General features: G+C 39.5%; 1 protein-coding gene across 1 annotated transcript in view; it reads left to right on the plus strand.

Annotated features, from left to right (window-relative positions):
- The window catches only part of LDLRAD4 (low density lipoprotein receptor class A domain containing 4), a 295,378-nt gene that overhangs the window by 90,522 nt on the left and 188,582 nt on the right, over positions 1–16,274 (plus strand). Inside the window, exon 3 of the mRNA XM_074899280.1 lies at positions 15,665–15,932. Within this exon, the coding sequence (XP_074755381.1) occupies positions 15,857–15,932 (76 nt within the window). The 5' untranslated portion in view covers positions 15,665–15,856. The remainder of the gene's footprint in view (positions 1–15,664; positions 15,933–16,274) is intronic.

Consider the following 16,274-nt stretch of genomic DNA (forward strand, 5'->3'; position numbering starts at 1 on the left):
TAGTACTGGGAAGACACGGTGAATATGAAGAGGTCTCAGCTGCTGGCTGCTGGACTCCAGGAACAGCAGGACTTGAGTTGTCATGAATTCTGCTGCGAAACCTGGCAGTTTGATAGGCTTAATGCATATTCCCAAATGGACTGGGGACGACAGGATCATTTTTAGGAACTGGATTTGAAAATCTTAATAATGTTCTCTGTACTGCGTCTTCAAGAATATAATCAGAGAAAGAAATGTTTCATCATGCTTGTATCAACATGAGGCTTATATGACTCCACTATTTGAGGGTATCAGAACCCATGGAGAAATTTTGCAAGCCTTAACAGACTCAAACCTTTTTAGCTTTTGTTTGTATTTCTTGATTTTGTGTGTGTATTATTTTTAGTTGCACTTTAGAAGAGTTAAGGAAAGATTTCTTAATTTTGTGACATCGACTAACGGCATTATCTTGAGTCTGCAAGGATCTGGGTAGAAATAGAGGAAAAAAAATTTACATTTACATATCTTTAAAATGATCTTAGTGAGATTTTCTAGATATATTGTATAGGGTTTTTTACACTTAAAAATGAGTTAATATTCTGGAAACTAAATGGAGAATATTAATTCCACATAACCATACTTAGGAAACAATTTATTTGCTTAGGTAGTTGATTTTTAGAAGTAATTGAGTAAATAAATTATATTCAGATAAGTTCTGTGAATAATGCTTAGTTTAAGTAAGTTTAAATAATGCTTTTTCACCATTTAAAAGAAAAAAGTTACTTGCCTTTGATGGTCCAGTCAGTATTTGTTAACAAAGTGAAGCACGATTTCAAAAACACTTATTCTTCATCCGCTTTAAATAGTTTGTTTACAAATTCAGGCCCAGATCTCATAGCTGGATATCCCACGTGAACACACCAGAAATGTGCAACATCATATTTCAGGAAAATGCAGGTAAAAGCATTGCAGGGTTGCTTCTGAACCGCTGTAGTCATCCTGTGAGGGTTTGACCAGGTATCCCGTGCTGTGTTACAGGTTGTGCTGCACATCTGGGTGGACATCTTTGAGACAGGCTCCAGAAACATCAGGTCTCCACTGATGATACCCCCACTGGTGAGGGACCAGGTCTCACCTGCATTTCCCACATGGGCATTGGTGCCCAGGAGAGGCTTGCTAGTACAGCTGGCTCCACTGGCCTCGGGAAAGCTGACATGAAAGTTGTCTCAAGGCAGAGTAGTGCCTCGGGGACTAAAATAAGCCATCTCAGTTATGGACCTTCATGCCAATACAGCTGTGTTAGCACATTTGCTGGCACAGAGATTTTGTTAGAGAAGAGGGAAAGGATGGCACACTAAGGGACATTATGGTGCTGGTGAAAGCTGCTGGTATCAGTGTGGCCTCTGCTGCCTGTGTGTATTTTTACATGTCTGTCTTCAAACCACTCAAATAACTGAATCCAGATCGTGTTCAGCTTTAGTTATGGGATGAAGATTGATGTAAGCTGTAAAATACTTAAGTAGCCAGAGTATGGTATGAGATACCAGAGTTTGTTTAAAAGCTCAACCGGGAGATGAAAAGCTCCCTTGTTTGCTGGCTGACGCTTCCAGTATTGTTTTCTTAATTTCTAGTAGCATCCTTCAGCCTTCAGAGGCCCTTGATTTTAGTGAGAAGAATAGGAGCGTAGTCAAGCCTGTGATGTCTGATGGCTCCAGAGAAGAATTTTTCAGCCGTTTTATTAATAATGGGCTCTTAAAACACTGTGGAAAATGAAATAACCGTCCTCTGAAAGAGATCCTGAGAACTACCACCACCTTTATCATTCACTGAAAACGTCAAGTCTAAGGAAATTTAAAAAAAACCCCACCCTAAACTTGACTGCAATGAGCTGACGCAAGCACTACAGTAATAATGATAAACTTTATAAAGCAAAGTATCTCTTATTAATGTGCTGCAAAGCACTCTAGAGATTCTCGGTTCTCAAATTAAGCTATAAAAGATAATAGAAGAGCTTATAAAGTTTCTGCACAGTGAATGATTTCATGGCAATGGCTTTGTTTGTTTTAATGATGTGAGCAGAGGGCATTTGCCTGACATCTTCAGCATTACCAAGGGGAATAGGTGCAGCAGTTACATTTTACCGTTTCACTGACATTATAGGGGTGCTTTTTTTGCAGTTGTATTATGGTGTACTTTACAGATTGTAAGTAAGTTTGAAGTTTAAAAACTTCAGTAAGGAAACAAAATTGGAAGTTTAATGCTGCTGTAATTCAGCTGTTTGCAGAAGGAAATACATTTATTTACATTTACATAATACTTTTGGATAAGAGTTGAGGGCCATGACTTCTTAGTGGCATCCATAATCTTAACGCAGCTCTCCGTGGACTGAATGGCTATTTTAAGTGATGTTTTGATGACAAGCTCATCCAAGGAGTCAAGAACCAGTCAGGAATTGAGACAGTAATCATTGTCCATCTCAGATGACCTTTTTGCCTTTCCCAAACCAAGTATAAGCAAATGTTTTTTGACCATGCTGTGGCTGAAGGCCATCTTGTGCTGTCCCCACACAGCCTCAACTCCCATGTACATGCTTTCCTAAAGGGCAGGGGTCTAATAGTGAGGTAGGGAATTTTTCATCCAGCTAACTGGAATAACAACGAAAAGTCTTAATTTTAAAAGTTAGGTTTGAGATACCGCTAACAGATTTTAATTTGAATGCTATATTTTTCATTTCTGATATCTTTGTAGGCCTCCTTTGCCTCTCTTCCATTCACTTTCATGGTAAAATTGACTTATTAATCTCAGCAAAACTATCTGGAGGAGGACTACGTCATATTGCTGTGAGGTGATTTGTTTTGTTTAGTGTAGGTTAGTTTTCTCTTTAAGCAGAAAATTGCCTGCATTGATGATATGAAGTGCTCTAAAAGAGTATAATATTGCAGGCATGGTTTGCGTACAGGACTTTATACAAAGACATTTACACACAAGTGTGTACACAAATACGGACAATTTTCAGCGACACTTTGTATAGCACTTAAATGAGACGTCATTGCATGTTGCTGTCATGCAAAGAGGCTGCAACAAAGCTCCTCTGAATTGGGAGAAGGAATGAAGTTTTATTCATTGAGAGGTAGAAAATAACTTTTTTTTTTTTTTTCCTGAAGTCACCACTTGTCAGGCTGTTCATGGGCTTTGAACAGAAAGATTTTTCAGACTAGGAAAATATTTGTGGTGTTAGGGTTTTTTGTTTTTTTTTTGTTTTTTTTTTTTTTAAATTTAGCAGATTTGTCTCTTTTTTGAAGGAAGGATTAAAATAAAATGAGGAAACTAGATCCCTTTCTCCCTTATGGGGTGGAGGTCTATTCCAGCTGTGAGCACTACTAACTTCCCTATAAAATACTCATGCATTGCCCAACTGCTCTCGTATGTTTCAATTAAAATTTGGCGTTGTCAGTTCAGATTTGTTGTAAGTGCAGTTTGGTGGTTTATATTATGCAGCTGAGTAATAGAAGGCAAAGCATATGTGTGCAAAAAAGGCATTTAGTTGGAAACCAGAGTTGAACTGCATTCAGTTTTTGCCAATGCTGCTTTTAAGCTTATGCTATTTTAATAGTTTCCCGAAGTGATAGTGTTACTAAAAGAAAATAGTCCTCTGAGCTGACATTTTTTATGTTTGCTTCTGGCCACAAGGTAAATTTGGTTTGGTTATTTGTTAAAAATCTACATAGTTCTGTCTGCAGATGTATATTTAATGATTTTTTTCCCTGCCTGTTGTGTATGTTTTTAATAACAAGGCCCAGAGACTTTTTTGAACTCTAAAATAAATGTAGAGCTTCAATCTCAGTGGATAGAAAATGAGTTCTGTCTCAATGTATTCTGATGTATAACATGATGTAACAGGAGCAAAACCTTTGACATTTCGTTGTGAAGATAACACATGCTTGAAAATGGCCCATTGAAAATCCATAATATGCGCTGAATTAACATGCCAGGGTTGATTTGGTTTTGATTCTGTCATCATGCTAGGGAACAGATTTTATACATTACTTTGGTTGTTTTTCCTTGCACATTACTTAAAACCAAAGAATACCAGCAAACCCAAGACAATGAGTGTTAAGCTAGAAGAGGTGAGAAGAGTCAGAAAAATGCCTAGGTAAATCAGGATTAGTCTTGCTAGCTTACGCAAGTACTGGATAGCAACTTACTCCTTCAAAAAATCTGAAGTGAAGAAGTAATTCTTCATTTGCTGTAGGAAGACAGACCTGTATAGAGTTCCTCTGGATGCTGTCCCCTCAGTGACACCAGCCCTTACTGTTTGTCTGCTGTTCTGGAAGATAGGAGGGCAGGGCAGTGATCCCTGGGGCATGGGGTATATATCCCTTTGAGCTGGAGGCGGGATGATGCAAGTCAAGTCCGTGCACTGTTGCTGAGTGGGAGGCTCCAGTTTACCTGTGGGTTCTGGGATGGCCATCCTTCCTCAGAAAGGTTTTCTGATACCTTTGTGCACCCTTAGGTCAGCGGTGTGCAGAAACACTGCGTACCCTTACAGAAAGTGAGCAATGTGCAGGATGAGCGTATGGCCCTACAGATTTTGCATTTAAAAAGGATGTGAAGCATAGATATCTAGTTTGATGGTAATTAACTTTGAACAGTGTACCGAAGTATTTGGCACATTTAGAAGTGTTTTAAAATCAAGGTTTCAGTTTGTTTCTGAGAAATTTTGTAGTTAACCCAGTTTCTGCTCTTGATGCATGAGTGACTGGGTACCATATGATGAACTGTGTTATATAAGATGCTCAAATTGTTGATCCAAAATTCTAGCTATTTAACTCTTCTGGGATCTTAGTGTTTCTTGTTTTATTTTTGTCCTGTTTTCTCTTTTCAGTATTTGAAGTGTTGATATGAAGCCCTTTTCTGCCAGCGCTGTTAGCAGAAAGAACTTATGTACACCCATCTGCCTGTTCCTTGGGCATGGGAACGGGTTGCACTGTCAGGAGCTTAAAACTGGGTGGTATAGATTAATACAGGTGGGATTTTTCCTGCTTTTCCCTCTGTTTCCTGTAAATAGGTTTGTGTCTTGCAGCAGGATGTAGTGGAATAAGAATCATCAGCATCATTGGTTCCAGCTGCTTCCTCAACAGAAAAACTGCATTTTATTTGGATGAGCTTTGCTGTCTCTTGAATATTTTGAGAGGAAGACAGTTTCTTCTCTTCCGTGCATCTTTCCCGCCCAGATGTTCGGTTCTTTATTGTATTTTATTAATAAGTCCAACACTTTCTTAGCTGTAGGGCTGCAATGCAGAAAGCAGATGCTCCTATTAGAAAACATTCCATGATATTGAAAGCTTAATTATCAAAGGCACAAAGTCAGACTCTCATTACATTTTCCATTTGTTTAAAAAGAAAAAAAAACCAAACCAAAGTATTCTTTATTTTTATGGTGGGACTGACGATAGGTTAACAGCTGGGAAATACAAAGCTGCAACTCTGTGGCTGAATAAGGAAGATAACGATTGTTCATCTGCAGAGATCATTATTTTCTTCTAATACAAGATTGCAGTGTTTCCATTTGTAGCTGTGAGGCTTTAATTACAATTCTTAATTACTTATAAATTATGTCTGTGTAGGCCCTTCCTATAGGAATCTGTGTCTTTATTGACTGTTGTGGGGGGAGAAGACTGGCAGGCTTGAAAAGACCACATGTGTAATCTTATGGGTATTTGAAAGTAAATGTTATGGTTTTGTACTTAAAAAGATACTGTGAAACACAAAACAAGGCCAGAGAGGTCAGATTTCCCTAAATGCATGGAGAAGAACAGAAGAGAACAAGAAGACAACAGTTGGGTGGGATGTTTGCTTGAGACAAACAAACCAGCCCAATTTTCCTTGATAAAAATATCAATTTTTGAGATGTTTGGTCAAAAACCTCAGAGTCTTTTTTTCCCTCTGTCACTAAAGAAGGTGCTGTCAGTGTTGCATTGCTAACAGTGTCTTCAGTTATGTGCAGTTAAATGCCTCAGTTGCATCCAGACACTGTATATGAGCATAGCAAGGATGGTTTTAAAACATAACAAGGTTATATTAAAATATATCTGTTAGTAAAAAATGTTGGTAGAAAATAGATAGGGCACTGGATTGAATAAACACAAACATGGTGTTCTGGGTGAATTGTTTGGTTTTGCCAATCAGGATTAGAAATGCTTCCCAAATTACAGCTGACGTGAGGGAGTGGAAATTCTGTTCTTATATCTGTGCTAAACCAGAACTTCTCAACTAGAGGAATTTCACAGATTTAACTGATAACAGCATTACTTCCCATGCCTCTATGCAGTTTGTTTATATAAAAATGTCCTTCAAGGACGAGAAAAAAATAGCCTCTTTGCTTTTGTATGTTGAGTAATGAGGGATTTGAGAGAATGAACTGTGTAGTTCTCTGGAAAGTGAGATTTAGCTGATCACCTCAGGATACTGCTTCACAGCTGTGCTCTCCCCTTGAATTTTGTGTTATTTTGTGAATTGATTTCCAGCAGATTTTTTGAAGAAGGCCAAGCTTGAAGGATAGTATGTAATTGTTGGTATTGCCTGGAAATAAAGAATCACGGGCCTTTTTCCCAGTTAAAAAGACTGGTGTGATTTTTACAATGCTAATAGAGTTCTTCTGGATTTTCAGAATTATATACTCACTTGAGAACAAAATAAAATTAATCAAAACTCTGATTTAGCTTTTTCTATTTTACCAGTAACACCTCTGTGTCCTAAGTATTTTATAGCTTCTTAATCCACAGGTAGAAGTTATATCCATTTTACTGATGAGATGGGAAGCCTAGAGAGATCAGGTAACGTGCCCAAAAATAGGAAGCCCAAGAAAAAGATGAGAAATGCTAAACCGTTACTTTGTGCCTTTTCTTATTTCCAAGTTGAAAGTTGGGGTAAAGTTGTGTTGTTAATTGTAACTAAAAATTGCTGTGGCAGTTACTTATCCCCCATTGACCATGGGGCTTAGAAGTACACACGTTTAAATACTGAAAGAGCACTTTCTGCAGCGTTGTCTAGATTATTTAGTAATAAAGCAGAGTTCATTTTCCTTGGCCTGACATAGGCAAAACCACCATGGACTCAGGTGAAACTTTTACTTGGATATGACTTCTGATACAGGCTCTGTATTGACGTTGTTGTCATCTAGTGTCATTCAGAGGGTAAAATCCAAGCAGATGCTCTAGAAAGCAGAGCATGGGGAGACCATGTTAAGGCAATGGTTTGGGTCTGTGGATTGTTGCATTGAGTTCAGAGCTCAGTCGTAGTACAGTGATGGAGAAACAATTTAAACTGGCTGGTTTTGTTAGATGCTGGGCGAAAGGGAGACCTGGTCTGGACAGAGGCAAACAGAAGTTTCAAACTCTATTGCTTTGTGTAGATTGTTGTAGTTTAGCATGAAAATCAAAACTGGTGGAGTATGGATCAGAAAACCTCAGGATTTTTCAGTCTTCTAAAATCTGGTGCACCTCTACAGAAGTTTTAGGTACTTGTTATAACAAGGGTCCTTTCTGGATACAGTCACGTATCTTTTTAAATTTTAAGTAAAATGGATTTGTGCAGTACGTGATCTATATAAGCAATCTGAAATAGTTACAGACCTTCTTTAGGTTAGAAGAGGCATACCTATGCTGATGTCTCCTGTGTTGCTCACAGCTGGGAACACCTTGCACCTGCTGTGCCCGGTGCCGTCTACGGTTTCTTTAAACTGGGTTTTGCTTGTCTGGGTAATGTTCCATTTGCATTTTTACATGTAGCATGCAGGTGATGTTGGCTCCTGAGACACTGTAAATCAACCAGATGTATTCTTGTGGCATGGCTTGTTTCACAGGAAACTAAAACTAGCTTTGTGTAGTAATGTGTGTAAAATACTAGTGGGCCTTTCTCCTATGTTCCTTACCCTCCTGAACAGCTGCTGCTCACAGCAGATGGACTCTCATAGCATTGACTGATACAGCCCTCCAGAAAGCTATGAAATTCTTGTCAGTGCTTCTTCAATTAGTATGGTGGCAGTTTATGCCAATTCAATTGTATAGTTCATGTTTTATTCTTTAGCAAAGAGGATTTTCTTTGGTCCTGGCCGAAGCGCATAGGATGCTATATCCTTCTTGAGAGTGGCTGAGCACCCTTGCTTCCCAGTGGTGTACATAGCAAACCCAAGTGGTGTACAGATAGTAGTTTTATTCTCCAACAGCTTCCATGCCCCTTGAGTGTCTCTTCAGCACCAATTCATTTTTCATTACAGTTACTAGCACAGGTTCACTGTTCTCTTCTGCATTTTGCATTTGCCAAAATGAGCACTGTGTTGTGCTTTTTTCTTCTTACCAAGTGTTTTGACAGAATTTGGAATAATGTTGGATAACTCCTCCTATTAATCACTGAATTTTCAGATTCCCATGTATGTTTACTTCCATAGTCCCCAATACTGTTCAGTGGGAGGACTGTGACATATTGTGTCCATACGCTGCTCGAGATTCAGTGGGAGATACTGTCTTCTGCGTTTTCTTTCCCAATGGGTCAGAGTGGAAATGTTTCTGGCTTGAGAAATGGAGTGCAGCTTGACTAGATCCACCCAGTTTTCTTTTCATGAGCTAAGTAGTTATGTGTGTCTGTATCTTCACTTCATTGTGTATATTGGGATTTTTGGCTGCTCTGACCAGTTCAGAGGGAGAGGTTGGTTTTGGCGGTGTACCCTTTTCATTGACAGGTGCAACGCTCTCACCCAAAAGGTGCTGTTGGTGGACAAAGGAGTGGTGCTGCTGGATCTCCTGGGGATGATGAGGATGGTTGACATAACTATCATTTGCTGCAGGAAAGGAGCACTGCCCATTTACTCCTCTTATGCAAGGTCTGTCAGCGGAGACAAACAAATGACTGTGTGCTTCTGTACACCTAAAAACCTAGATAAAGAACTTGGAAAGCTTGTGTTGGCTGGCAAAAAGCTAGGAAATGCATGATGCACACTTGGAAAATGGAGAGCTTGTAAACAACATACATTGCTTGTGTCTGTGTGGTGGGTTCTCGAAATGAGGTGAAAGGAAGCCAGAAGAAACATGTTGTTGAAGCAGCAAGAAGTTGCTGTGGGAGAGGAGGAGGAGAGACACATGTTTCTCATCTTGTGCTCACTTCCACACTGATAATGCTCTTAACAGCAGGTTGGCAGTGGCCATGTTGTGTTCTCATAAGGTGTTTCCTCCTTGCTTATGCATCCTGCGTGGCACAGCAGAGTTAAACCAGTAACTTCCCTATCCTACTGCTGCTTCTCAGGGTGGTCAGGTTCTGCAGCTATGACTCACAACCACAGCTTTTCCAATGGTGTGCAGGGATGCTAAATGGAGTGTTGCTGGATGTTGGATACTCGAAGTCTTGAGATATGCAGAATCCCCTGGGTTTCTGGGAACTGCTGATTTCTCATACAACTCACGGGAATACCAGTCAAAAAAATGTGATCTTTTCTCCAGTCTGCTCAATGTAATTTTTGCTTTTACCAGCCTTCTACAGATTTAAATACTGACCCTGTGTTGCTTTGGAAAAAGATTAATTGCAACTGGATTCAGCTCTTACTACCTTTTTGTTATTTTGGCAAATAAAATTCAGAGCTCAGGTTTTTCTCTGACTGGTCAGGTTCATAGAGCAGCATGATTAATGATTTCTCTTGACAACTTCTGGTAATTATCGTTTTATTAAGGTCCAAAAATAAACAATGCAATCTTCTCATTTGCCCTGCATAACACAGCTTGTACAATTTCTCCCAATAATTATCTCATCCAAATCCAATAGCTTGTCATGGAGATCTTAGTGAACTTTGCCACTGGGGTTTTACTGCATTCTGTCAGCACAGCTATGGTAAAATGTATGGCTCTTTAGTTTGTTCAAAGAGATAAAAAATAGAGGATCCAAATTCATTATTTCACTTAACAAGATTAATGGAAGGAAATGTGGCATACTCCTTTGTGTTATCAGTTAGTTATAGGATTTCTTCAAGTGAAATACTCCTTGCTATCTGATTACCAGGGGCTATTCACTTTGGCATGAAGCTACTAAACAGACCAATTCTTATATCATTGCTTCAGTTTGTTGCTTCTCTCTGAAAAGAAATAAACAGGAGGAGGAGGAGAAGAAATGTCTGTACCAAAACATTCATCTGTTTTCTTTTAAACTGGGCCTTGTCTGTAGTGGCTTTTGCAGTGTGTGTGCTGGCATTGGTGTTGGGGATATATTTTGCTTTATAGAACATTTTCTTAACAGGCTAAAAAAAACAATGCTTGGTTTTGGCCATGTGCCCTCTTCTCAAGATGTATTTCCTGCTTCAACTAATGCAGAAGGATCCAGACCTTGCTTTGGTTGTCCTCCATTTGCCTCAATTCAGGGGGTGCTGTAAAAAAAAAGGAGGTAAAAAGAAGCTTGAACACTATTCCTAAACAAGCTGAAGAGTGTCTGAAAGTATCTGTAGGAATAAAAATTTGTGTAACATAACTGAACATAGAAACTCATGTTGTACGTCACTGAAATGCACCAAGAAAGTAAAATACAGCAGGTGTTTAAAAAGTCACAACTGACCTATACAAATACTGAAGATAGGAAGTGAAAACAAATGATATGTCTGAGAAAGATGTGATTAGATGAACATATTTTAAACATCTGGGTTTCAGTTTGATTTGTGTATGGTCTCCTGTAAAAGTCTTCTTGAGTTTTTTAAGCAGTCTTTGAGTTACAGAGCATAGTATTTCCTGAGAACCAGGATTCACTTAGCACTGGTGCAATAATGGTATCTTGGAAGGAGGACAAATTATAGATAGAAGTAAATAAAATACATGAGGATCACACAGTGGAACTCAGGCTTTACCATCTAAAAAAAGAGTAGGTATAACCAGTAGATATTAGTGTATCTAGTTTGGAAGTCTCTGTGAGAAGCAAAACCAAAGCCTGGAAAACTTGATGAATCCAAAGGGGGATGGAGAGGTGAGTTATGTGTATGTGCACATATGCTTAATTTTAAGTTGCTTTAGCAAACTTTAAAGGATATTTTTACAAACACCGTTTTATAAAAACAAAATGTTGGGAGTGTTTTTCCAGACAGAAACTTCTTAAATATATATCCAAGTCTATGCACCTTAACCTATAGGAAGTATAGGCCTTACTTCAGCAAAGTGTTTAAGCATGTGAATGGTTCAGTACTTGTCCTGGCTTCAGTCAGAATACTTAATCCCTTGAATGTGGAGACATGCTTAAATCTCCAATTGAGCTGGAGTCATGCTGCCAGCTCGCCAGCGTTGCTTCTGTCCTCCTTTTAGCCACAGAATGGGTCGGTACCTGCAGCGGCTGAGCTCCCACTGGGGTCTGCCTGTGTTTGGCACCTGTGTTCTGCAGGGACTGCACCGAGGGCAGAGCAGATTAGCTTGGGCCCTCTCCCCTCTTACACTTCTTTCACCTGAAAGCTAAAAATCCAAGCAGTGAGTCCTATGTTCATTAAGTTAAATTAAACCACAGCTCACAAGCTGTTCAGCAACTTTCTCAAAAAAGTAAACGTGTGGGCTTACTCTACAGATACTCCTGTTATGCAATTTGTTAAACACCTTAGAGAAACACTGTCCTGTAGGATTTCTTGTGCCAAGGGCTATCACAGGAAATGCTTCCCATGGCATGGTTCTGACAACACATGCAGTAAGTTCTTAATGCCTTGTGTGGGAACCAGCAGCACGTGACCAGAAAAACAGACTGTATATAGTGAAAGGAAATGGAAAAAAACCTGACAAAACCCCCAAGCTGCAGCATTTACACGTCAGCCAGTGCTTTTGAGTTTTCAAGACATTACAGAGATACCAGTCTTTGAAAAAGCAGTATTTCACTTCTTCTTTCAGTGCAAGTTCCTCCAGGCTTGGTCGTGATTGATAATTGCACAACACTCCATAAAATGTAGATACTATTGCAGGATTTAATGACAATTCATTGGCTACTTTTCTCTCGCAGATTTTTTACAGTGGCCCTTTAATACTGCATCTTCCAATGTTTAGAGAAGACGAGTAGCGCGTTGACTAGCTAAATATACCATGAGAACATGTAACTCCAGTAAGGTGTTAAATAGTCAAAATATTTTCTGTTTGCAATTTGTGTGAGGTTCAGATGGTGGTGTCTTTCCCAGGACCAAATCTGAGAAAAGTGGAGAGGATGAAAACAAATGGATTTGATTTTTCTCTAGGTATTCAGTCACATAAGCACATAGTAGCTGAAAATCTTTATAGCACAACTACATATTTATAAAACACAATGTTTTGCTTTGGTTTGCTTCTGAGACTCATATAACACTGCAGTGGATGAATGAAGGCAGAAGTGGAAGCGGAGTTCCTGTTACAATTGGAAAGGAGGTAACAGATGGAGCAAAGAGAAAATCTCTAGTCTTTCCAGTCTACATTTTCTCTTTGCCATCTGATCAGTATAATGGGACGTGTTCCCACTGGGGTCTCTGCATATTGTGAAAAATATAATAGTTAAATAAGAGATCACACCTTACTATAGTTCTGTCAGTATTGTTTACTTTCCACTCTTTTTTTCAGATACTTACTTTCACTTTTCAATCCTTTAAGCAGGTTGGTTTTAACATTTCTGCACCACACTGGTATAAAACGATAAACACATAGCTGCACTGGAGTTGACTGAGCCTTTGTCAGCAGAGGTCCCGACCCATTCTGTGTATGCAAACATGCCAGTCTGCTAGGAAACAAATGCAAACCTCCTCTCTTTAAACATCAGTTCAGCTTTAATGGACAATTTCTGGATAACGTAAAGTACAACAGAAACATCATAGCTTTACATGCTGTTAAAACTGCAGTTTCCATTTTCCTGATTTGCTGTGGTATCAGCTGGGCTGCTTTGTCGTCTTCACCTGGATGCATTTGAAATCTTAGGGACCTGAAATTGTTGTGCAGATGTGACCCATGAAAGGTCTGCCTGTTGAAAATACTCGCAATCCTGCTTAGCCATAAGTGTAAAGCATTTTATAAGTACTGAACTTGGTTCTGAGTTGTGAAGAGGCCCAGCAAGTGCTGAGCACCGCACAGACTTGCCCCAGCAGCCTGCTCCATTTCCTTACTTGCGTCCTGCCAGCCACCTCCAAGTTCATTATCTGCCAAGGGGGAAGAGTGCTTTTGCAGTGATAGAAAAAGCTCACTTAGGGCAATCAAGAGATACTGGTATCTTCTTTCACTTGAGTCCTTAAACCTGACACAGCGCACTACCTTTTAAATTTTAAGGTCTGAATGAACTCTGTGTTTGTGTCCTGTAGTGTTGTTAAAATTACTTCTTTCTATTGGGAAGTAGCCCTGGTTGCTGAAAGTGCTTTCATCGCAGTTTCTTCAGCACTACTGGGTTCTTAACTAGTTTACCAGAAATGTTGAAGATGCGGAAAATTATTCTTCTTTCACTAAAGAGTTAATTTTCAAGAAAGTAAAATTATTTTACTCTTTTAAGAAGCAGAAGGTTATTATGTCTAATACAAAGATGTAGCAATAAGAGAATGTCTCTGGATGCTAAGGTATTGGTGCACATCTCTTGAGCATCTCTGTGATAGGGAGAGAAATTAAAATGCTTAAAATAGAAGGCATCAGAATTCTGGATTTATAAACCAAAATCAGAAGTTACAAGGCTGAAAATGTGAATGCAAATATGGACCTGCTCTTATAAATATAGAAGAAACTCAGGCCTCTAGAGAAAAAGCTTGGGAAATGAGTGCAGCATCCATCTGTAGTCATTATAGAATAGTTAGCACAACGTTAAGAGCCAAAAGAAATATGTGCTGTGCTGTATGTATATTATACTTGCTCAGTTGTATATATTTTAGAATAAAATAACCTCATATGAAACGGTTATTAGTTGTCTAGAGCACTTTGAAGGGCTGAAAAAGCATCCTGAGAAGCTGACATTCAGGATTAATAGCATTTTAAACACTATTCTAAATTTTTTAATGCAGCTTTTTCTGCTAGAAGATGCTACATGTAAAGACATTGGTTTTAGGGTTTTTTTTCCTTTATTTCTGCTTTCTCCTCTATTTAGTTGAGATGTTTGGGTAAGCAGTGGGGAAAACATCTTAAATCTGTTTAGTAACCTTATTTGATTTGAATGCAAATTACTAGATTTGACTACAAGTACCTAATCTGTCACTCCTGTGCTGTGTTTTGAGACAAAAATGGATGTTCTTCAGTAATACTGGCATAACAAAACTGGGGAAAAAAAGCAGCAACATCATTAAGATAGAAAATTTGTCTCTGATAGCAGCTAGCTTTCATTTTGAAGAAAACGGCATTCATCAGGTGTCAGGCTCACTTGGTTGCAGTGACACATCTGAGAAGAGAACTTTTTGTCCCCATTAAAGGGCCCTAATGAAGCCCTTGAGGGCCAACTGGCTGCACACTCGGAGATGTCTGCAGAGCAGCAGGTGCCCAAGGAAGGAGCATGAGGATCTTCCCTGTGGTTTTGGACCATGTGGGCTGTTCAGCCTTACACTGCAGGGTATAAGCTAGTCTCTAGGTCTTGCAGGTCAGGGTGAAGTGGGGCTGGGGAGCGCGTGGTGGGTTATTCATACCTGCTCGCTGAGCCTGCTCTCGCACTGTTCTCTGAAGCAGTGGGACTGACAGTGACACGGGCACCCTCTGATATGGGCTGCTCCAGTAGATGGACCTCAGGTCCTATCCAGCACTGCAAGCCCTGGCTAGACTCATTTGCTAAAGTCCATTAGTAGAGCCTAAGATCATCATAGATGTAGTTTCAACTTGCCTGTGACACTGAATTGGGAGATAGTGAGCCAAGCATTACTGCGTGAAGGAACAGGGTGGCTGGGGATTGAGTGGTTTCTCATCGCAAGTCCTCTTTTCTTTCTCCTTTTTTTCCTTAAATAATCTTCTCCCTAAACGTGTACCTGTCTACTGTTTGCCTTCACCCCATAAAAGTAAATGTATGGTAGTTTTTCAAAAATTGGATGTCCAGCATCTCTAGTTTTCAGTGGCTTGCAGATATCCATGCTATGTAGAAATAGTAGGATCAAGAAAACCTTAATCACCTTTCTCTTGTATAGCCTGTGGGTATGTTTAATGTTACCGAATGTCTGAAGGCATCTGAGTTGCATCATCTGTGTTACAATTGAGATTTTAAACAGATAATCGACAGCACAGACATACAAAGGATTTTAACCTCAGAAGACTGTTAGAATGGCATATATAGTGTCAGCAGACAGTGCTCTCTTTTTGTGCTCCAGAAAAGAAGGGAAGCAGCTATATGAAATGCTAATAATCTCACTGTGGTTTTGAATAGGCTAGACTTGAGAGCCTTGAGTATTTTTCCCTTTCCCTTTTAACTGCAATTTTGTTATTGTATTGCTGCCCCCATCTCTGCTAAATATGGCTTTTGAAATGTAAATCATATCATGTTCTCAGAGATGCATATGACACCCTCAGCACTGTTCCTCTTTGCACTTCAAAGAGCTGTGTGGTCACACTTTGCATCTCAGCAAAATCGCAATATTTGCCTTCTGAAGATCTCCTTTAATGTGTACAATCAATCCCTGATAATATGTTTTGGGTTTTTGTTCCCTGGAGTCTGTTAATTTTAATGTTGCTACAGGTCATCAGGAAACATAATCTCTTCTTTTTTAATTTCTCAGTGAGCGTGCCTGAGGGGAGAGCAACACAAGAGAGGAGAGACAGTTGAACATCACCATTGGCCAAGACCTGAAAAAATGGTGCTGGATGAACAGAGGATTAGAACTTAATTGTAAAAGGGAAATAAAGTCTTGGCAGGCGATTTGCTTAATTTCCACATTCATCATGGCCCAAATCCTCTGGCTGGCTGGTTGATGGGACTGTCCAACGCTTCCCGCTTGGATTCAGTGCAGATCCTCTCTGCCTACGGATCAAAAGACCTGGGATCAGGTAGGAACTGGATGGTGCCTAATACGGGAATGGAAAGAGAAATGGACTCTGACGAGCTAAGATGGAAGTGACTTGACAGCTCCAAGCTCAGCAGTTGTCTCCAGTAAGGACAGGTTAAGACGGGAATCTCAAGCTTCGCTGGGAGAGCAGTATGCAGGAAGCTGGTTTTCAGGCCACAAATGCTTTCACAGGTAAGGACTTCAGCTCATAGTTTTGGGACGGTTTACTGGAGTTTTGAAAATAAATTGAATAGGTCCTGACTGTCATTATCATCTTGTAGTACTTCCAGTTTAAATAATATTTTAAAACAGTTCACTTGAGGTGTTCCTCAAGTTCATTACT

This window comes from Athene noctua, chromosome 2, assembly GCF_965140245.1.
Source record: "Athene noctua chromosome 2, bAthNoc1.hap1.1, whole genome shotgun sequence".
In the NCBI taxonomy this organism is placed as follows: domain Eukaryota; kingdom Metazoa; phylum Chordata; class Aves; order Strigiformes; family Strigidae; genus Athene; species Athene noctua.